The sequence below is a fragment of the Choloepus didactylus genome, chromosome 3 (genome assembly GCF_015220235.1).
Source record: "Choloepus didactylus isolate mChoDid1 chromosome 3, mChoDid1.pri, whole genome shotgun sequence".
Taxonomy (NCBI): domain Eukaryota; kingdom Metazoa; phylum Chordata; class Mammalia; order Pilosa; family Megalonychidae; genus Choloepus; species Choloepus didactylus.
The window spans coordinates 1,162,264-1,184,283 of record NC_051309.1 but is presented as its reverse complement, the minus strand read 5'-3'; the positions used below and the strand labels follow the sequence as shown (position 1 = coordinate 1,184,283).

The following is a 22,020-nucleotide window of genomic DNA, read 5'->3' as shown; positions in this document are numbered from 1 at the left end:
ATGTATGTATGTACATGCACAGCTCGGGGGAGGGCAGGCAGCTCTCTCTTATTTTAAAATAAAACCTATCCCATGTACCGAGCACCACCTGTGGTTTCTGATTAATGAATTTGGAGCGCTGAGTCCTGGCTCTGAGGACAGCTACAGTTTCAACCGTCCCAGGACAAAAAGCAGCCTCTGTGTCAAGCGTGCACCAGCAGGGGTAGAAGCAGGGGTGACTAGAGGCACAGCGCCTCCTTAGGGCTGCAGCAGACAGTTTGCTGGGGGGGCACAGCTAAGCACAATTGCAGCTTTTGATGAACAAATTCAGATCGCTGGGTCCCTGCTCGTGCCAGGGTTTCAGCTGCAGCTTCTGTCTCAACCATGCCCCAGATGGGGCAGAGTCGGCTGAGAGTTAAAGGCACAGGGACACTGAGGACTGTGGGGAGCGGCTGGCTGAAGAGTGCCATCTGGGGGCAGGCCAGGGAAGCACAGATTCGGGGAGCCGTCACAGAGAAGTCCCCCCCCCCCGGTCTCCCCAGGGCACTTTGGACCCAACCTACACCCTCTTCATGGGTCTGTGGCCCTGTTTTGACCTGGAAATGCTGACTTGGGGAAGTTTGCTCTGGGGTGCCCTCTTCCCAGAATTTGCCGTCCAGACAAAAGCAGCTGGAGACAGCGAAAGGAGTGTTAAAAACTATAGAGGCAAATAAAAAACAAGAGAAGGAACAGGGGATAGGAAGCTTTCTCCTGGAGATGAAACAACTGCACAAATAGTGCAGTCTTAAAAATTGTACCATATATCCAGAACAAGAATCAGATGAATAAGAGCTGAAAAAATATGATCAGTTAAACACGAACTGTTGTAAAGGTCTATAATAAGTTGAACCAAGTGTCAAAGAAGTGTCTTAGCACAAAGCCAATCAACAAGAAAACCTTAGACAAGAGAGAGAAACAGACCTCCAGGGTAAACTCAGCAAGATGATCAGATACCTAGACACCAGCAAAAAATCACAAGCCATGCAAAGAAACAGGATGACATGGTCCAGTCAGGAACATATTATAACTTCAGAGGAGACCCAAATTTGGAAGGAAATAAAGATGTTCAAACCAATCTAAATCAATTCAAGGAGATGAAGGAAAATATGGCTAAAGAGATAAAGGATATTAAGAAGACAATGTACGAGCACAAAGAAGAATTTGAATTTGGAAACGTAACAGAAATAATGGAAATGAAAGACAAAATAGAACAGATTAAAAATATATTAGAGGCACACAACAGCAGGTTTGAAGAGGCAGAAGAAAGAATCAGTGGGCCAGAAGACAGGACAGTTGAAATCTAAAAGATAGAAGAACATATAGAGAAAAGAATGGGAAAATTTGAGCAGTGTCTCAGGGATTTGAATGACAACACAAAGTTCACAAACATATGCAATATGGGTGTCCCACAAGGAGAAGATAAAGGAAAAGAGGCAGAAAGGATATTTGGGGAAATAATGGCTGAAAATTTCTCAACTCTTACAAAAGGGTATAAGTCTACATGTTCTGGAAGCTCAATATACTCAAAACGGAATAAATCCTAATAGATCTACTCTAAGACATGTACTAGTAAGAATGTCAGATGCCAAAGATTAGGAGAGAATCCTGGAAGCAGCAAGAGAAAAATGATTTGACACATATAAGGGAAATGCAATAAAGCTAAGTGCCAGTTTTCTCATCAGAAACCATGGAGGACAGAAAGCAGTGGTACAATATATTTTTAAGGTGCTGAAAAAGAAAAACTGCCTGCCAAAGTTTCTTTATCCATCAAAACTGTCCTTCAAAAATGAGGGAGAGTTTAAAATTTCGCAGAGAAACAGGAACTGAGAGGGTTTGTCAATAAGAGATCTGCCCTACAAAAAATACTGTAGGGAGTTCTGCAGGTTGAAGGGAATATGGGAGAGAGAGGTTTGGAGGAGAGTGTGGAAATTAAGATTATTGGTAAGGGTAACTAAAAGGGTAAAAAGAAAGCCAAAAAGAAGATATGGCACATAAAAACAAAGGGTAAAATGGTTGAAGTAAATACTGCTTATACAGTAATATCATTGAACATTAATGGATTAAACTCTCCAATCAAAAGACACCTATTGGCAGAATGGATATAAAAGTATGATCCATCTATACAGTGTCTTAAAAGAGACTCACCTTAAACCCAAGGACACAAAAAGGTTGAAAGTGAAAGTTTGGAAAAAGATATTCTGTGCAAACAGCAACCAAAAAAGAGCTGGGCTACCCCAATACTAATATAAGACAAAATAGACTTTAAATGCAAAGCTGTTATAAGAAACGAAAAAAGGACACCATCTATTAATAAAAGAGGCAATCCACCAAGAAGAAATAACAATCGGTAGTATTTATGGACCTAACCATGGTGCCCCAAGGTACAAGAGGCAAACACTGGCAAAACTGAAGGGAGACTCAACGGTAAAAAGGCCCAATTTAAAACTGGGCAAAAGACTTGAATAGACATTTTTCCAAATAGGAAATACAAATGGCTAAAAGGACACGGAAATACGCTCAGCATCACTAGCTGCTGGGGAAACACAAATCAAAGCCACAGTGAGATATCATTCACACCTACTAGAACGGCCACTATTAAGCAAACAGAAAACAAGTCTTGGAGAGTTGTGGAGAAGTAGGAACACTCATTCACTGTAGGTGGGAATATAAAATGGTGCAGCTGCTGTGGAAGACAGTTGGCGGTTCCTCAGGAAGCTAAGTGTAGAACTGCCATGTGACCCAGTATATACTCAGAACAGCTGAAGACAGGGACACAAACAGACTTTTGCACACCAATGCTCATAGCAGCATTAGTCACAATTTCCAAAAGATGAAAACAACCTAAGTGTCCATCAACTGATGAATGGATAAACAAAATGTGGTATACACATACAATGGAATATTATTCAGCAAAAGAAGGAATGAAGTCATGATACGTGCAACCATATGGATGAACCTGTTGAGTGAAATAAGTCAGAAACAAAAAGGGAAAATATTGTATGATCTCACTGTCTTGAACTAATTATAAGTAAACTCATAGAGTCAAAATGTAGAAAATAGGTTACCATGAGATAGCATGAGTGTAGAGAGTGGAGAGCAGATGTTTTTTAATGTGTGCACAATCTTTAATGAAGTTGAATGTAAGTATTTGGAAATGCATAGAGCGATGGTAGCACATTATGGTGAGTGTAATTAACAGCACTGAATAAAGCGTGTGATTGTGGTTGAAAAGGAAAGTTTAGGGTCGTGTATGTCACTAGAAGGGAAGCTAGAAGAAAAACATATGAACCCTGTGGTGGACAGTGACTGTGATTAATAGTACAAATATAAGAAGGTTCTCTGAACTAGAACAAATGTATGTTTAATGTATGTTACAAGGAGTTAATAATAGAGTGGTATATGGAAAAATACTACTATAACAAGTGTACCACACCAATGCTAAGGGTCAGTAATGGGTGGGGGTGGGGTGGATGGCATTTTTGTTTTTGGAGTAAAGAAAATGTTCTAATAGTAATTGTGATGATGAATGCCCAACTCTAATTATACTGTGAGCCACTGATTTTATAATTTTAATGGATTGTATGCTGTATGAATGTATCTGACTAAAAATGCTTTTAAAAAAAGAAAATAGAAGAGTGAAATAGACGTCTCTACAACAAAAGTTGGTGACTTCAATACACCATTGTCATCAATAGATAGAACATTTATACAGAGGATCATTGAGGAAACAGAGACTTTGAATAATATGATATATAAACTAGATCTAACCAACATAAATAGAGTAGAGATACAAGGTATAGAGAACAGAAAAAGAATTGAGAGAATCAACAAAACAAAAAGTTAGATCTTTGAAAATAATCAATCACACTGAAACCTTTAGCCAGATGACCAAATAGAAAGAGAGAAAAGATGCAAATTAACTAATATCAGAAGTTAAAATGGTGATATCACTACTGACATTACAGAAATAAAAAGGTTTATAAGGGAATCTAGACAAAATCTAGAAAAAATCCTAGAAACACACTGATTACCTAAATTTACTCAAGAAGAAATAGAAAACCTAAAAGCAAACAAACCATGTAACAAGTACAGCTATTGAATCAATAATTAAAAACATTCCACCAAAGAAAACTCTAGGACCAGATGGCTTAGTTGGTGAATTCTACCAAACATTTAAAGAAGGATTAATACCAATTCTTCTCAAATTCTTTCAAAAAAAGGAGAGGAGGGATTGCTTCCTAACTCATTCTATGAGGTCAGCATTACCCTGATACCAAAGGCAGATTAAGACAGCACATGAAAAAAAAATTACAGGCCAATTTATATACTTATAAGTATAGATGCAAAAGTCCTTAATAAAGTACTAGCAAACTAAATACACAGCATATTAAAAAGATTACTTAAGTGGCATTAATTTAGGGATGCAAAATATGAAAATCAGTCGGTTTACTACACCACATAAATAGAATGAAGGGAGAACACCACGTGATTATTTCAATAGATGCAAAAGAGGCATTTGATAAAATCAAGCACTTTTTCATGATAAAAAAACTAGGAATAGAAGAGAATTTTCTAAACATGATAAAGGCCATTTATGAAAAATCCACAGCAGACATCATATTCAGTGGTGATGAATACGCCCTTAAGATTAAGAACACAACAAAGATGCCTGCTTTCATGACTGCTATTGAATTTGGTAGTAGAAGGTGTAGCCAGAGAAATCAGGCAAGAAAAGGAAAGATGTGAACTTATCTCTACAAAGTATGTGATCTTTTATATAGAAAATCCAAAGGATTTGGAAATAATAAATTATTTTGCTGAAATGATAAATTATTTCAGCAAAATGGCAGGGTACAAGATCAACACAAACAGATTTATTGTGCTATACACAATCTGAAAAATCCAAAGAGGAAATTAAGAAAACAATTCCATTTACAATAGCATCTGAAAGAATGAAGTATAAATTTAGCTAACACTATAGAAGACTTGTACACTAAAAACTACAGAACACTGGTGAAAGAAATTAAAAACTAATTAGTTGGAGGCAGGGCAAGATGGCAGCATAGAGAGGTGTGGAATTTAATTAGTCCTCTAGAGCAACTAGTGAATAGCCAGGAACAACTAGTAAATAGTCTGGAACAATTGTTGGGGGACATCCATGACTGTTCACACATCGTACACCAGTTAGGAATGGGTGAAATGGCTTAGATCGCAGCATAAAGTAAGTAAAACCTGTGGACCAGCACCCCTCCCCCTGGCACGGCAGGCTGAGCTGCAAAACTTCACTGTGTGAGGAAAAAGCAGTCCCTGTTGGAGCAAGGAGGGGTGGTTCAGCCAAGCTCCAATTGTGGTTTTAATTTAACAAATTTGGACTGTTGAATACAACATACAAGCAGGTAGGTCCTGAGCAAACAGGAATCTGTAGTTCCTTCTGGCAGAGAGGAGGCAGGGCTGAAGGAGGAAAAAAAAAAAAAATACACGCACGCACACACACACACACACACACAAACACCTAAATAAAAACAGAGGCTTTTGGAGACAGCTGAGCTCAGAGTGCTGGAGAGTGGCTGTGTCCCAAAATAAGGGCACAGAGAACTGGGTACGAACTCCAGTTGACTGGCAAAACTGATAGGCTAGAGACTGTCTCTGAAAAAGGGCTTTTGCTCTTTTTCCATTTTTTTCCTCTCATTTTAAGCAGCTCATTAGAGAAAGCCTTGGGCATTTTCAGTTGGCGGCAGCTGACCCAGGCAAGGGTGGAGTTAAGAGAGAGAGAAAAAGGAGGAATCAAGTGTAACAGATAACTCCCTAGGGGGTGTATCTTCCCTAAGAAAAGTGGGTGGAGCCCAGCTCAACTGGCTGCTGTCCCTCAGAGAACTCAACCCCAGGGCCTAGGGGAAAACAAACAAACCAGAAACAACTTAAGCTTCACTTCTGACACCCTCAGTCCCTTGCCAGGTAAGGGTCTAGTGCAAATTAAAGGGACCACACCTCTTCATGCTGGTGGGGAGCTGTCGGCTGACAAGTGCCACCGGCTGGATAAGATAGGAAAAGCACCGAGTCTAGAGGCTTCATGGGAAAGTTAGACAACCTGCTCCTCAGGGAAACTTGATATTGATTACATCCTCCTCCTGAGACCTGGGCCCCTCTGGTGTGGGAAAATCTGATTGGGGTAATCAAGGAAACCAGATTCCTAGACAGCAAAAAATTACAGATCACACTAGGAAGAGTGAAGATATGGCCCAATCAATGGAACAAATTTGCACTTCAACTGAAATGCAGGAATTGAAACAACTGATTATTAATCAAACAAATCTCCTACTCAGTTCAAAAATAAAATCAAAAAAAAAAAATAAAATCAGTGAGTTGAGGGAAGATATGGCAAAAGAGAGGAAGGATATAAAGAAGACATTGGATGAACATGAGGAAGAAATCAAAAGAGTGAAAAAGCAATTGACAAAACTTACGGGAATGAAAGGCACGATACAAGAGATAAATAAAGTGGAGACATACAACATCAGATTTAAAGAGGCAAAGGAAAAGATTCATGAACTGGAGGCCAGGACATCTGAAATCCTACACACAAAAGAACAGATAGGGAAAAGAATGGAAAAATATGAGCAGCATTTTAGGGAATTGAATGACAACATGAAGCACATGAATGTACATGTCATGGGTGTCCCAGAAGGAGAAGAAAAGGGAAAGGGGGCAGAAACAATAATGGAGGAAATAATCACTGAGAATTTCTCATCTCTTATGAAAGATATAAAATTACAGACCCAAGAAGTGCAACATGCCCCAAACAGAATAGTTTCAAATAGATCTACACCAAGACACTTAATAATCAGATTATCAAAAGTCAGAGACAAAGAGAGAATTCTGAAAGCAGCAAGAGAAAAGCAATCCATCACATACAAGGGAATCTCAATAAAACTGTGTGCGAATTTCTCAATAGAAACCATGGAGGCGAGAAGGCAGTGGTATGATATATTTAATGTACTGAAGGAGAGGAACTACCAACCAAGAATTCTATATCTGGTGAATCTGTCCTTCAAAAATGAGGGAGAGTGTAACATATTCTCAGACAGACACTGAGAGAGTTTGTGAACAAGATACCTGCTCTACAGGAAATACCAAAGGGAGCATTAGAGACAGATCGGACAAGACAGGAGAGAGAGGTTTGGAGCACAGTATTGAGCAACAGTAACATAATAATGTAAGTACACTGAACAAAGACAACTGTCAGTAAGGTTGAGGGAGGAAGGTTACGGGTAGGTAGGATGACGGGGAAGGGTAGAAGATAAAGACTGGGACTGTGTAACTTAGTGAAACCTAGAGTGGTCAGTGATTGTGACTAAATGTAGAAATATGTTTTTACATGAGGGAGAACAAATGAATGTCAACTTTGCAAGGTGTTAAAAATGGGGTAGTAACATATTGGATTAAGAGCCCATCCTGGGAGACAGAAGATGGCAGCATAGAGAGGAGTGGAAGCTAGTTAGTCTCCCTGGAACAACTAATAAACAACCAGGAACAAATAGTAAATAATCTGGGATAACTTCAGGGGGACAAACGTGACAGTCCACTCATCATACACCAACCGGAACTGGGAGGAATGCCCAAGATTGCAGCCTAATATCTGTAAGTAGAAACTGTGGATCTGAGCCTGGAGCCCCCTTCCCCCATGGCCTGAACTGCAAAGCCTCATTGTGCTAGAGAGCAGCACTCTCCAAGCAAGTGAATATAGCTCAGCTGAGTTCCATCTGGGGTTTTAATTAGCAAACTATGAATCCCCAACAAAGAGACAGAGGCTTTTGGTGATGACTGACCTTGGAGAGCTAGAGGACCTCTCTGGGAGGGAGGGGGAGCCCAGAAGACTGGGTGCTATGTCTGGCCAGTGGGTGAAACTGAGGGGATCTGCAGACTGACCCTGAAGGGAGTCTTTCTGTCCCTTTTTTGCCTCAGTGGAGAAAGCCTCAGCCATTTTCAATTCCCAGCACTCAGACCCAGACAAGGGTGGAGATAGTAGAGTCAGGGACGATTCAAATGCGCAGGGGGTATATCTTCCCTAAGAGGAAAGAGGTGGTGCCAAGCTCTACTACCCACCTTCCATTCTGAACCAGAACCCAGAGTCTGGGGGAAAACAGCCATGGGCCACACCTCCTTACATCAGTCTGGAGCTACAGGCTGACAGGCGCCACCTGCTGGGCAGAAAAGCACAGTGACTTGAGGCCTCACAGGGTGTGTCAATCTTCTAAGACACACACTCAGGGAAACCTGAAACTGTTGCCTTCTTTCAAGAGCTGAGCCCATTCTGGTCTAGAAAAACCTGATTGGGGTAACCAAGGAGGCCAGAATCCCAGACAACAGAAAACTACAACTTCCACTAGGAGGGGCGAAGTTATGGCCCAGTCAAAGGAACAAACTTACACTTCAACTGATACACAGGAATTTAAACAACTAGTGCTAGATCAATTCAGAAAGTTTATGGAAGATGTGGAAAAAGAGATGAATCATATAATGAAAACACTGGGCATACACAAGGTAGAAATTGAAAGTTCGAAAAAACAACTGACAGAATCTATGAAAATGAAAGGCACAACACACGAGATGAAAGACACAATGGAGACATACAACAGCAGATCTCAAGAGGCAGAAGAAAACACTCAGGAACTGGAGAACAAGGCATGTGAAAGCCTACACACAAAAGAACAGAGAGAAAAGAATGGAAAAATATGAGCAACGTCTCCAGGAACTTAAGAACAAAACGAAATGCAGTAATATGTGTGTCGTGGGTGTCCCAGAAGGAGAAGGGAACTAGGGCAGAAGCAATAATAGAGGAAATAATCAATGAAAATTTCCCATCTCTTACAAAAGACATAAAATTGCAAATCCAAGAAGCACACAAACAGAGAAGATCTGAATAGGCCTATGCCAAGACACTTAATCAGATTATCAGATATCAAAGATAAAAAGAGAATCCTGAAAGAAGCAAGAGAAAAGCTATCCATCACATACAAAAAAGCCTGATAAGACTATGTGTGTATTTCTCAATAGAAACCATGAGGCAAGAAGGAAGTGGTGTGATATATTTAAGATACTTAAAGAGAAAAATTACTGGCCAAGAATCCTATATCTGGCAAAACTGTCCTTCAAATATGAGGGAGAGCCTAACATTCTCTGACAAACACAATTACAGAGTTTGTGAACAAGATACCTGCTCTACAGGAAACACTAAAGGGGGCACTACAGACAGATAGGAAAAGACAGGAGTGAGAGGTTTGGAATACAATTTTGGGAGATAGTAGCACAGCAATGTAAGTACACTGAACAAAGATGACTGAGTATGGTTGAAAGAAGAAGGTTAGGAGCACGTGGGACACCAGAAGGAAAAAGGAAAGATAAAGACTGGGACTGTATAATTCAGTGAAACGTAGGGTGCTCAACAATTGTGATAAAAGATACGAATGTTTTCACATGAGTTAGAACAAATGAATGTCAACATGCAAGGTGTTAAAAATGGGGTGGGATTGGGGGAAAAAACAACCAATGCAAACTAGAGACTATAGTTAACAGAAACATTGTATTATGCTTCCTTTAATATAACATAGGCAAAATACCAAAGCTAAGTACATATGGCGGGGGGTGGGGACCTAGTGGAAGGGTATGGGACTCGTGGCATTGGTGATGTCGTCTGACTCTTTATTCTACTTTAGTTTAATACTGTCTTTCCTTTTGTTGCTTCCTAGCTGTTGTCATGTTTTGTTTTGTTTTGTTTTGTTTCTCTCTTTTTTTCTTTTTCTTTTGTCTCTCTACCTTCTTTGACTCTTCCTCCTTTGTGGAAGAAATGGAGATGTCCTTATACAGATAGTGGCGATGGTGCTGAATACATAAATATGTGGCTATACAGGGAACCAACGATTGTTTACTTAGGATGGAACGTTTGGTGCGTGAACAAAACCATCTTAAAAGAAAGTGGTTGATAAAGAAACCTTGAGGGCACTATATTGAGTGAAATAAGACAGACAGATAAAGGCAAATTTTGTAGGGTCTCACAGATATGAACTAATTATAATGTGTAAACTCATAGACATGAAATATAAGTTACCAGGATATAGAATGAGGCTAAATAATGGGAGTGGTTGCTTATTATGAGCATAATGTTCAACTAGAGTGAACTTAAACATTTGGAAATGGACAGAGGTAATGGTAGCACATTATGAGAATAACTAACAGTGCTGAGCGGTGTGTGAATGTGGTGGAAAGGGGAACCTCAGAGTCATGTATGTCACCAGAAGGAAAGTTGGAGGTTAAAATATCAGAATGTATAAAACAGTGAATCTTGTGGTGGACAATGTCTGTGATTAACTACAAATATTAGAAATCTCTCTCATGAACTAGACCGAAATATGACACTATAACTAGAAGTTAGTAATAGAGAGGCATATAGGCAAAAAATACATACCTATTGCAAACTTGTATTACACTTAGTAGTATTTTAACAATCTTTCATCAACAGTAACAAATGTACTATACCAATACTATGAATCAATAATGGAGGGGGTGTAGTTAGGAGTATGGGGAGGATTTGAGTTTCCTTTTTCTGTGTGTCTTTATTTCTTTTCTGGAGTAATGAAAATTCTAAAAGTTGAAAAAAAAATTAACTGTGGTGAGGTATGCACAATTGTATGATGCTACCATGGGCAAATTATTGTACACTTTGGATCTCTGAATAATTGTATGGTATGTGAACAATCTCAATAAAAAGATAAAAATAAATAAAATAATGGGATAGTGTTGGAGAAAAAATTACAATCAATGCAAACTAGAGTTTATAGTTAACAGTAATATAGTATGCTTCCACTGGTTGTAACAAAGGCATTATACCAAAGCTACATGTCTGTAAGAGGGGGATATAAGAGAGGGGTATGGGGATTCTTGGTATTGGTGTTGTGACTTGACTTCTGTATTGTATTTTAATTTTTCTTTTATTGCTTTTTAGTTGTCACCTTTTTACTTTCTTTTCTTTTTTCTTTTTACTTTTTTCACCTCTCCCTCTTTCTTTGTTGAAAAAATTGAAATGTCCTTATATAGATAGTGTTGTGAATGCATAACTGTGATTATACAGGGAACCATTGATTGTTTACTTAGGATAGAATGTATGGTGTGTAAATAAAACTATCCAAAAAACAAACAGAGGGATACAGATGCTGGAGAAAATGTGGAGAAAGGGATGTACCTAATCACCATTGGTGGGGAAGTAGAATGGTGCAGCCCATCTGGAGGGCAATGTGGTGGTTCCACAGAAAGCTAAGCATGGGGTTGCCATATCGTCCTGCAACTTGGTTATTGGGTATATACTTGGAAGAACTGAAAAGAGGGACATGAAGGGACATTTGCACAGTGGGTTTATGGTGTCAGTATTCACAATTTTCAGTGGATGGAGATGACCTAAAGGTACATTGAGCAATGAAATGGCAATCTGTGAATGGAATATTGAACTGCTACAAGAAGGAGTGAAGTTGTGAGGTGAGTGGACATTGAGGACAGTATGTTGAGTGAAATAAACCAGAAATGAAAAGAAAAATATTATAATGTCTCACTAATATAGACTAAATATAATCTGCAAACTGAGGATTGAGTCTGAGAGTATAGGTTATCAGGGGAAGGCTAACTGTAAAGTTTCCTAGACTGTAAGCTCTTACAGCAGTTACATCTGTCCCTGAGCTCTAATGGTTATTTCTAAACTCTGAGATGCTCAGCTGTTTGTGTATAACCTGGTCAGTCCCTGGAACTACAGGCATCTGTGTGACTTGACACCTGAGACTCAGAGCCAGTGTCCGGCAGCTATGAATATCAGCTTTACCCCATACAGCAAATGTTAAGGAGTCTGAAAAAAAGAGATCAGACTTCAATTAGAGATATAAACAGAATGAACTTGCTTAGGACTAAGGTAAATCAGACTGAAGGGTAAAGGATGTTATTGATGGCACTTTTGAAGGTTCAGCTTCTGTGTGGGACCAAAGGAAGAGATAGCTGTTAGGTGCAAGATCTGTATTTTTTGTAACACATTATATAATTTGACTTGTATGGTCAGTTTATTCAAACAACATAATTATATGGAGCATTGATTGGGTAGTGAGGTCTGGTTGGTTTGTGCAGGTTAGTGTGAAGCCCCAGTACATCCTGGAACAAGTCTGGCAGAGAATGAAGTCTTGCAGAGAATGAAGTCCCACTCCTTGAGGGACTGTGGGAAAATGTGGAAATATTTAATTTCCCCACCTGGGGAATTAATGATATTCTCACAAGCATTGGGGGCTACCAAATTAGAAGGCTGAGCCCTCAGCCTTGGGACTTGTCCTTATGATGTTTGTTACTACAAGGGAGAGGCTAAGCCCACTTAAAATGGTGCCTAAGAGTCACCCCCAGAGAACCTCTTGTTGCTCGGATGTGGTCTCTCTCTCTAAGCTAACTCTGCAGGTAAACTCATTGCCCTTTCCCCTACATTGGGACATGTCTCCCAGGGGTGTGGAACTCCCTGGCAATGTTGGACATGACTTGCGGTGATGGGCTTGGCCCTGGCATTGAGGGATTGAGAAAATCTTCTTGGACCAAAAGGGGGAAGCTAAATGAAACAAAACAAAGTTTCAGTGGCTGAGAGATCTCAAATAGAGTCAAGAGGTTATTCTGGAGGTTATTCTTATGCATTATATAGATACCCTTTTTAGTTTTTAGTGAATTGGAATAGCTAGAAGGAAATACCTGAAACTGTTGAACTGCAACCCAGTAGCCTTGATTCTTGAAGCAGATTGTATAACCATATAGCTTACACTGTGTGACTGTGTGATTATGAAAACTTTGTGGCTCCCATTCTTTTTATCCAGTGTATGGACAGATGAATAGAAAAATGAGGACAAAAAGTAAATGAATAATAGGGGATGGGATGTTTTGCGTGTTCTTTTCCACTTTTATTCTTATTTTTTGTGTGTGTATGGTAATGAAAATATTCAGAAATTGAAAGTGGTGATGAGCATACAACTATATAATGGTACTGTGAACAACTGATTGTACAGTGGGGATGATTGCATGGTATGTGAATATATCCTCAAAAATTGAATTAAAAAAAGCAAATTAGATAATGGTAAGACATCCCATGTTCATGGATTGTAAAGCTTAATATTAAGATGTCAGCATTACCCAAAGTGACCTACAAATTCCGTGCAATCTCTATCAAAATCCCAGAAGCCTTCTTGCAGAAATGGAAAAGTCGATCCTCAAATTGATAATGGAACTGCAGGGAACCCCAAATAGCCAAAACAGTTTTGAAAAGAAGAATAAAGTTGGAGGACTCATGCTGCCTGACTCCAAATTGTACTACAAAGCTCCAGTAATCAAGACAGTGTGGACTGATATAAAGACAAACACACAGACCAATGAAACAACTGTAAATCCAGAAATAGACCCACACATCTATGGCCAGGTGATTTTCAGCAAGGCTACTAAGTCTGTGCAATGGGGAGAGAGCTGTCTTTTCAACAAATGGTGTTGGGAAAATGATGTCACATGCAAAAGAATGAAATTAGACCCCTACCTCACACCATATACAAAAATTAACTCAACGTAGATCAAAGACCAAATATAACAGCTAAAACCATAAAACCCTTAGAAGATAACATAAGGGCAAATCTTCATGACCTGAGAGTTGGTAATGGGTTCTTAGCTATGACACCAAAAGCACAGTCAACAAAAGAAACAGTGGATGAATTCAACCTCATAAAAATGGAAAACTTTTTGCATCAAAAGAAATCATCAAGAAAGTGAAAATACAATGTACAGAATGGGAGAAAATAGTTGCAAACCATATATTAGATAAGGCTTAATATCTAGAATATAAAGAACTCCTACAACTCAACAACAAAACACAACTCAATTTAAAAATAAACTCAGGATTTCAGTAGACATTTTTCCAAAGATATACAAATGATCAATAAGCATGTGAAAAGATCCTCAACGTCATCAGCCACTAGGTAAATGCAAATCAAAATATAATAATATATTATTATATATATTATGAGATACTGCTTCACATCCATATGCATGGCTAGTATTTTTAAAAATCAGGAAATAACAAGAGCTGAGAGATTGGAACTCTAGAACATTATTAGTGGCAATGTACAATGATGCAGCCACCATGGCAAACAGAGTGGTAGTTTTTCAGAAAGTTAAATATACAATTACCGTATGAGCTGGCAATTCCACTTCTTGGTATATGCCCATGGAAAGTGAAAACAGGGTCTCAAATAGATACTTGTTCTCCAGTGTTTAGCAGCATTATTCACAATCGCCAAAAGGTGGAAACGACCCAAGTGTCCATCGTTGAGTGAGTGCATAAACAAAATGTGGTCTGTACACACAATGGAATGTTACTCTGCCATTAGAAGGAAGTTCTGAGCCACACTGCAGCGTAGAAGAACTTTGAAAACATTACGCTCAGTAAAATAAGCAAGATACATAAGGACAAATATTGTATGATGTCACTTACAAGAGATGTCTAGAAATAGGAAATTTTCAGGCAGTAAGGAGATTAGAGGCTACCTGAGGATGGAGGAAAGGGTTGTGTATGGTTGGGGGATATGGAGTGTTTGTAAATAAAGTCAATTAAAAAGTGAAAAGTGAGCGTCACTGTCTAGGCCCATGGGCCTGCCCCTGAGGACAGTGTCTGCTTAACTCCACATTTGTTTTAGCCAAAGACTCCCCAGTTCTTACGTGAAGCTATTAGATGTTTTTGGGCCCCAATCACCCTTTCTGATCTGGTTTAGAACAATTTAAAGTGTTCCCTGCTGCTGACAGCCTCTCTACAGTACAGAAGTACCTGCTTTCCCTTTCTTACCTGCCCGAAAATGGCCAGACAGCCCTGGGTCTGCAGACCAGGAGCTGCTCCCAGGAGGTGGGGTGTGCGCGTCAGGATGTGAATCCACCACGGCAGCCTTCATGGGTGAGGCCACCGGCGTTCCACTCGCAGTGACACCCTCTTCCCACGCTGCCCGGGGACGCTGCTCCTCCCCCAGCTCCGTCAGCTCACTGCCCGATTCTCTGCTCATTCTCCCGGTTTCCCGGTAAGAGCAGCCCGAGCTCCTGCACGTCCCCGCAGGCCTGGCCCAGGCCGAGCTCAGACTCAGCCTTTCACTTACCTGCCTTTAGGTTTTGTAGTAATTCCATTAAGCGGTTCCTTTGTCCCATTCCCAGAAGGAGTATTCTCTAAAGTAAAGGCCCCTGGTCCCTTGTCTTGTTGGGTTTTGTTTTGTTGTAATAATAAAATCTGTCCCCCTTCCGAGGTAAAGCCAGCGTCTGCAGCCTCTGAGCCCGAGGCCCTGTCCCGAGATTAGTCAAACCCCACGCCCGCCTGGAGGAACCCAGGGCCCAGTGTGGGTGCCTCCACCTGCGGCCGAGGGGACTCCGTCCCTGGGCTCCGCTGCTCCGGGGGGTGACCTGCCTGCGTGAGAAGAACCATCCCGGCCAGGGAGCCTGGCGGCGCCCCGGTGGCAAGACCCCGCGCGCTCACCGAGGCACGGCACAAATGCCGCGCTCCGGGCCCACCAGAACCTCGCTCTCCGTGAGCGCTTCCGCGCTGGTGCTTTCTGTTCCTCAGGGTTTGGAGCCCGCACCAAGGCGTCAGGTTTTAAAGTCAGTGCACAGCCCTCCCTTCTTCCCGCGCAGGCGTGGAACCCACTGAGGAAGGAGACGGAGGAGGCAGTGGGGGCCTCGCCATCAGCCCTGTCGCCAGAGGCAGCTGGGAGCGTGGCTGTGGCCCTCCTGCCGGTCGCACCGGCCTGAGCTCCGGAACGCGGGCGTCCTCTTGAGGGAGAGCTCAGCACGCGCCCGGGGGCCCGCCTGCCGTGCGCGGGTCTGGGTGGAAAGGGAAGGTCACGGCGCAAAGGTGGATGAGCTCCACCAGTCCAGACAGGACTGTGCGGCGTCCCCCAAAGACCGGGGGAGCAGTCTTGCTAAGGAAGCGGGCGGGCGCTGCCGCTCAAGTCCCCGTGTGTCCCTGCCCCCGCAGAGGGAGTGGCTGGCTCTGCCCCGGGCGCTGCTGGGAAGCTTGATGGCAGAAGTGGTGTCCAGGCCGGTTTGAAGGAGGAGTAGAAATTCTTCACTTGGTGAGGACAGGCATCGAGAACACTGGTGCAGTCAGGGGAGGTTTCCTGGGGACGGGGACCCGTGGAGTGAAAGTGAGGAGTCCTTTAGTGTCCTTCCCTGGTCGAGGGTCCCCCAGACTGGGTGGCACTGGGGTCCCAGTCACCCCACTCCGGAGGGTGTGTTCACCTTTGTTAGCAGAGTGGGGAGGGTTCATCGAGCAGCAAGATGCAGCTTACTGTGCACACTCGAGCTCTGGAGTCCTGAAAATGCAGACGCCAAGCAGCTCGGGAAGGAAGATGTGAAGATGGTGCTGGCTGCCCTTGTCTGGAACGGTTTCTCTGCCTGCGGTCCCCCTGCTTTGGAGACCGTGCTTTGCGCGTGCCGGAAGAGTAGGGAATGGAAATTCTGTCACTTGTTGGGCTGTTTTTCTTTCCAAAGGGGCATTTTTTCCCTCTGTTTGTACTAGACCAGAGAGTCGTGGGAAAGATGCAAACTGTTCTTCAGTGTTCAGGATTCATGAGCCGATTCCTGGACTGGGTTGCAGCGGGTGACAGGTGTGTGGGGTGTTTGCGTCAGCTCTGCCGCCAGCCGGCAGGGCCGCAGTGGCGCTCTGTGGGCAGAAGACGGCAGGAATGAGGCTTAAGAAGTGACCCTGTGGTATTTCAAGGGGTAAGTTTTGTGACTCAAAAACTGACATGAAGAAGTTCCTTCCTCTTCTGAGTACAGCACTTTTCTAGCTATGTTGGTGCTCTCAGAATCCCAGTGCAAACTTGCATACACGGCAAAAGTGGGATTCGGGCTCGTGTGGTGGGAGGCCAGGGTGGGGCTGGGGCAGGTCTGTGGGTCAGTCCCAGCTCTGCTCTCCACTGGGCACTGCTTGGCCAGGAGGCTGTTCATTCCGTGAGCAGTCGCTGCTGCCAGAGGGCAGCGTGCCCTGTTGGCCCAGCCCCGGGCCAGGGTCAGGGCCACGGCTCCCACCACCCAGAGGGGAGGGAGAGTGGGCACAGGCGTTTCATCAGCTCCCGTGTTGAGCCAGTAAACCCGCCTCCTCTGGGCCAGGTGCTGGTAGCGGTGGCGAGGCAGCAGCCCCTGTCCCGGGGGCCCGCAGCTGGGGGGAGGGAGGAGGGTCTATCAAATGGGGCTCAAGGTGATCTGCAGGAGAGATGTACAGTTTTAGCCACTGAAGTGTGTTCTGTTCTCAGGTTTCAGAATTTCAAGAAAAGCACAGGAAGAGGTTGTTAACCTTCTACAGAGAAAAGGTAAATCTGGTTTATTGCTTCTTGAATCCCCTGGCTTTTTGGCTTGATGGTAGATGTGTTATCTAATGCTATGCCCCTGAGGTGATGGGCCGGCGCCACAAAGTCTGTTTCCTGCTCCCCCAGGCTGGCTCCAGACCGTCAGCCTGTTTGCGTGGTACCCGTCTGGGGCTGGCCACGTCTCAAGGGTGACCCCATTGGTTTTCCCCTACAATATGGTAACCTGGGCACGGTGTTGCCATGGGAATGCAGGGATGTTAGTTCTTTGGAATACTGACCCGCCATTACAGCTGAAACTCATTAGATACTTTTTCATGCTCTGGCTAATCATTGCAAAAGGAAATTAGAAATACCTATTCATTTGTGCTATGAAATATCCTCCTTACTTGATTTTTAAGCCAGAAGAGGGAGGATAGAACTTGAGTACAGCTGATGAACTTCAGTACAGCGTGCCTCAGTCCCCAGGACTCGGGTTGTAGTGCTCTGGCGGTTGGGGGGGGGCGGGGCATGTGGACAGAGACTGAGAGAGCGGCAGGTAGAGCTCAGGTGAGAGGCTGAGCCGGGCTGGGGGGTGGGCACAGAGCCACCCCACGCTTCCCGTCCTCTCTCCTGGGCAGAGGGAGCCCCAGAATGAGTTATACTCTCCTCTAGTCAACCATTTTTTGCTTGTTTTTTGAAATAAAAGCTCTTTTTGTGAGAATTTTGAAGGATTTGGAATAAGAAAAGTTAAGGACATGAGCTTTGGAGCCATAGAATCCTGGGGCCACTTTCTTGAGTGGCCACGTCCCTGTCCCCCCGGCCTGGGCTCTGTCCTGAGGGCTGCGCTGCCCTTTGTTTGTGGGGATGTGACCCTGCGAGGGCTGGGCCCCCAGGTCTGAGGCCACCGCATGTCCACACTGCTCTTCTGAGCACAGCCAGCCCCGGGCCTCCTGCCTCCTGCCGGCCCCCCTGAGGCCGAGCTGGGGTCGGGAGGACCTGCAGCGGAAGGAGTTCCCAGGAGGAGACAGTCTCCGCTTGCCCTGCCCCTGCTGGTTGCCCCCGTTCCCAGTCCAGCCCTGCTGCAGCACTGCAGCCTGGAAACCTGCAGGCATCCTGAGCATGTTGCTTTCCTGCTGGCTTCTTGCCATGGACCACGCCTGGGCTGAGAGCTTTACGTCTGTATCTTTATCTGCTCACAGCAGGCCTGAGAGGGAGACGCTGCCCACCCGATTCGGCAGATGAGGACACACACAGCAGACTCCAGGGAGCTGCTTGAATCCCGCAGCTACACAGTGGCAGAGCCAGGGTCCAGACCCGATGTGTGTGCAGACATGCTGCTGAGATTGCTCTGTCTGGATGCCTCTGAGATTCTGAGGCCGTTTCATGAGCTTTAATAAAACCCTGACCAGGGAGGCTCACCTGGCTTCTCCTTGCCCACCTTGGAGGTGCACTGGCATGGAGGGTGGGAAGCCGAGTGTGCCTTGCAGCGGTGGGTCCAAAGGTCACTTTCATGAGTGCTTCATGCGTTGGGCTTGATGGGAATTTATAAACAGCCTGGGGGTGGCTTTGATGTAGCTCACCCATTGGCGCAGGGTTCAGGGAGTTTAAACAGCCAGAATGTCTTCTCTAAGCTGTTACTCCACGTCGCCACCCTGACAGCCAGCACCATTTGTTGCGTCTAGATCTCCAGGCTGGAGGAGGCCCTCAGGAGGTCGGTGCTCCAGGTGGAACAGCTCCGGAGGTAAGGTGCTCCGCGGGGTGCACGGGGGCAGCAGTGGGCACGAGACGAGCCGTTCATACGCTGGTCATGGCATCTGGGGCCCCTGTCTCACCACATGGTCCAGAATGAAAACAGATCGTCTTCAGGGGCGGCCTCCCTGAGCTGATGAAGAAGAACCAAAGGGCAGCCTTGGCCATGCACCAAATGAGCAGAAAACAGCTTTTTCATTTACTAGAAACTTTGGTCAGAGCAGAAGTGCTGTGGGAAAGCTGAAGGGGAGGAAAGGGAGGTGAACGGTTCCCCTTTTGGGGATGTGCGGGATCCCCAGTGATCCCCGAAGCCGTGGGAAGGGCCCAGCTGGTGGACCTGGGAGTCCAGAGGGAGGCGGGGACAGGCCCGTCTCCTGCCAGCAGTGTTAGCAGTGTTAGCCACACATCCAGTCTCTCTTCATACAGGCACTGCAGTGAGTAGGTGATACATTCTACAAAGACACATCAGACATTGCTAAAAATAACCAAACACAGTGACTGGAAGTATTAAGTTCCAATATCTGGAAAATCGACCCATTTCAAATTCTCACTTGTCCATTTTAGCTAATCAGTGAGTCTACCACATTGTATCTATTCTTAATGGACTTTTTTTTTTCATCTAACATCCCTGAAATTTGGATCAGAAACATGACATAGTTCAGTTACCATAGTGCTACATAAATACAGCAAATCTTAAGGAGTCTGTGATGTCTTAGATTTTATGAAATACGGTATAATCTTCAGTTAAACATTTTTTAATGTGTTCAACATCCGGAAGTCCGAATTGGGTAGGTTCAAGGTCAAGTCTGAACTTGAAGGTCACAGATGGCGATGTCCCTATTGGGGCTGCTGCTGCCTGCACTGCATCGGTGCCCCCCAGGATGTCGGTGGGCCTCCCACACATCAGCCGGGGTCAGGAGGAGACCCCGTAGATAGTGCCCCTGCTGCTGGCTGAGCCTTTGCTTTGGGAAAGAATTAGCCTGTCTGGGATGAAAAAGCTGGTTTCAGCCATCATTATTTTGGGTTTCAAGAGTTGCGGTGTACTTTCTCTGTGAATATGAGTCAGCAAACTGCAGGCCAGATCCACCTCAGCCAAACTGAGAATGGCTTTTACATTCTTAAAGGGTTGTTAAAAAAAATAAAATAAAATATTCAACAGAGAATTGTGGGAAGATGGCAGAGTAGGAGGCTCCAGGAACCAGTCCCTCCACTGAAACAACTGTGAACTGGCAGGAGCTGTCTGAATTGACTATTTTGAAATTCTGGAGTCTAGTGGAACACGTGCAGATGTCAAGGAAGAGCCGGATGCAGAGGCTGGTAAATTGTGGTAAATACTGGTGAATTTCACTGTTGGTGCAGAGGCTGCCACACCACATCCCCCAGTCCCGTGGCAGGCAGCAGTGGGGACAGCAGCCCCGGCCCCTGTGCAGCTTGCTGGTGCCAGGGTGGGCTGGGCGGACCTCGACCTCCAAAGTCCAGGGCCAGGGCGGGGAGGGAGATGACTGTGGTCTGAACACTGCTGTGGATCAGCTGCTTCAGATCGCTGGGTCGGCTCTGAGGGCGGCCATGGTTCCAGCCCTCCTCAGACAGAAGCAGCAGAGGAGTCTCAACAAGGCCATAATTCGCCTCCCTCTTTTCTCTTTTGTCTCTCTGTTCTCTGTTTGGGAGCAAAAATAATGTGGAAAACTTGGCTCCAGCCCTCAACAAGAAACTTTTTAAAAAACTAACAATCCCAAAAGAATGGGAGAGCTAGATTTCCAGTTATAACAGCATAATACACAGCATGTCCATTACTCAACAAAAAAATTGCAAAACACACAGACAGGAAAGCATGGTCCATTCACAGGAAAAAAAAGAATTTGCCACAAACCATCCCTAAGGAAGCTCATATATTGGAATTGTTAGTCAGAGACTTTAAATCAACTGTCTTAAATATGTACAATGAGCTAAAGGAGTCCATATACAAAGAACTAAAGGAAATTAGTCCAAATAAAATAAAGAGATGGAAATGATAAAAAGGAACCAAACAGAAATTTTGGAGCTACAAAGTATAGTAATTGAAATGAAAAACTCATTAGACAGATGATTCAACAGCAGATTTGAACAGGCAGAAGAAAGGATCAGTAAACTTGAAGATATGACAATTGAAATTATCCAGTGTTAAGAGCAGAAGGAAAAAAAATGAAAAATGAGCAGAACCTGAGGGACCTGTGAGACCCCATCAGGCGTACTAACAAATGCATTGTAGTTCCGAAAGGACAAGAGAAAGGGATAGGAACACTGGGTTTGAATAAAAAAATGGAAGAAACTTCCTAAATCTGATGAAAGATATGAATATACACACCCAGCAAGTGCAAAGAACTCCAAGCAGGATAGACTCTTAAGAGTTCCACACCAAGACACATAGCAAAAGTGTCAAAATCCAAAAACACAGATTTTGAAAGCAGCAAGACAGAAGCTACTTGTCATATACAATGAATCCCCAATAAGACTAACAGCTGATTTCTCATTGGAAACCATGGAGGACAGAAGACTAAAGTCTTTAAAGAGAAGAATTCCAACCAAGAGTTCTATATTTATATCCTTCAAAAATGAAGAAATTAAGACATTTACAAATAAAGGTTGAAAGAATTTGTTATGAGAAGACCTGCCCTACAAGAAATGCTAAAAGGAGTCTTCCAGGCTGAAACAAAAGGACGGTAGACAGTGACTTCAAGGCATAATAAGAAATAAAGAACATTGCTAAGGTAATTGCATCTGTAAATACAAATTACTGTATTATTGTACTGTGGATTTATAACTGCTCCCCCCCATATGATTTAACAGGCAAACATGTAAAATAATAATAAAAACTGATGTCAAAGGGCATACAATGAACAAAGAT

At 43.6% G+C, this 22,020-nt stretch overlaps 1 protein-coding gene across 2 annotated transcripts in view; it reads left to right on the top strand.

Moving 5' to 3' along the window:
- The window catches only part of RNF212 (ring finger protein 212), a 129,594-nt gene that overhangs the window by 64,671 nt on the left and 42,903 nt on the right, over positions 1 to 22,020 (top strand). For both annotated transcript variants that reach the window (XM_037829217.1, XM_037829218.1), the window contains exons 4-5: positions 17,355 to 17,411; positions 19,070 to 19,128. In XM_037829217.1, coding sequence (XP_037685145.1) covers positions 17,355 to 17,411; positions 19,070 to 19,128 — 116 coding nt within the window. The remainder of the gene's footprint in view (positions 1 to 17,354; positions 17,412 to 19,069; positions 19,129 to 22,020) is intronic.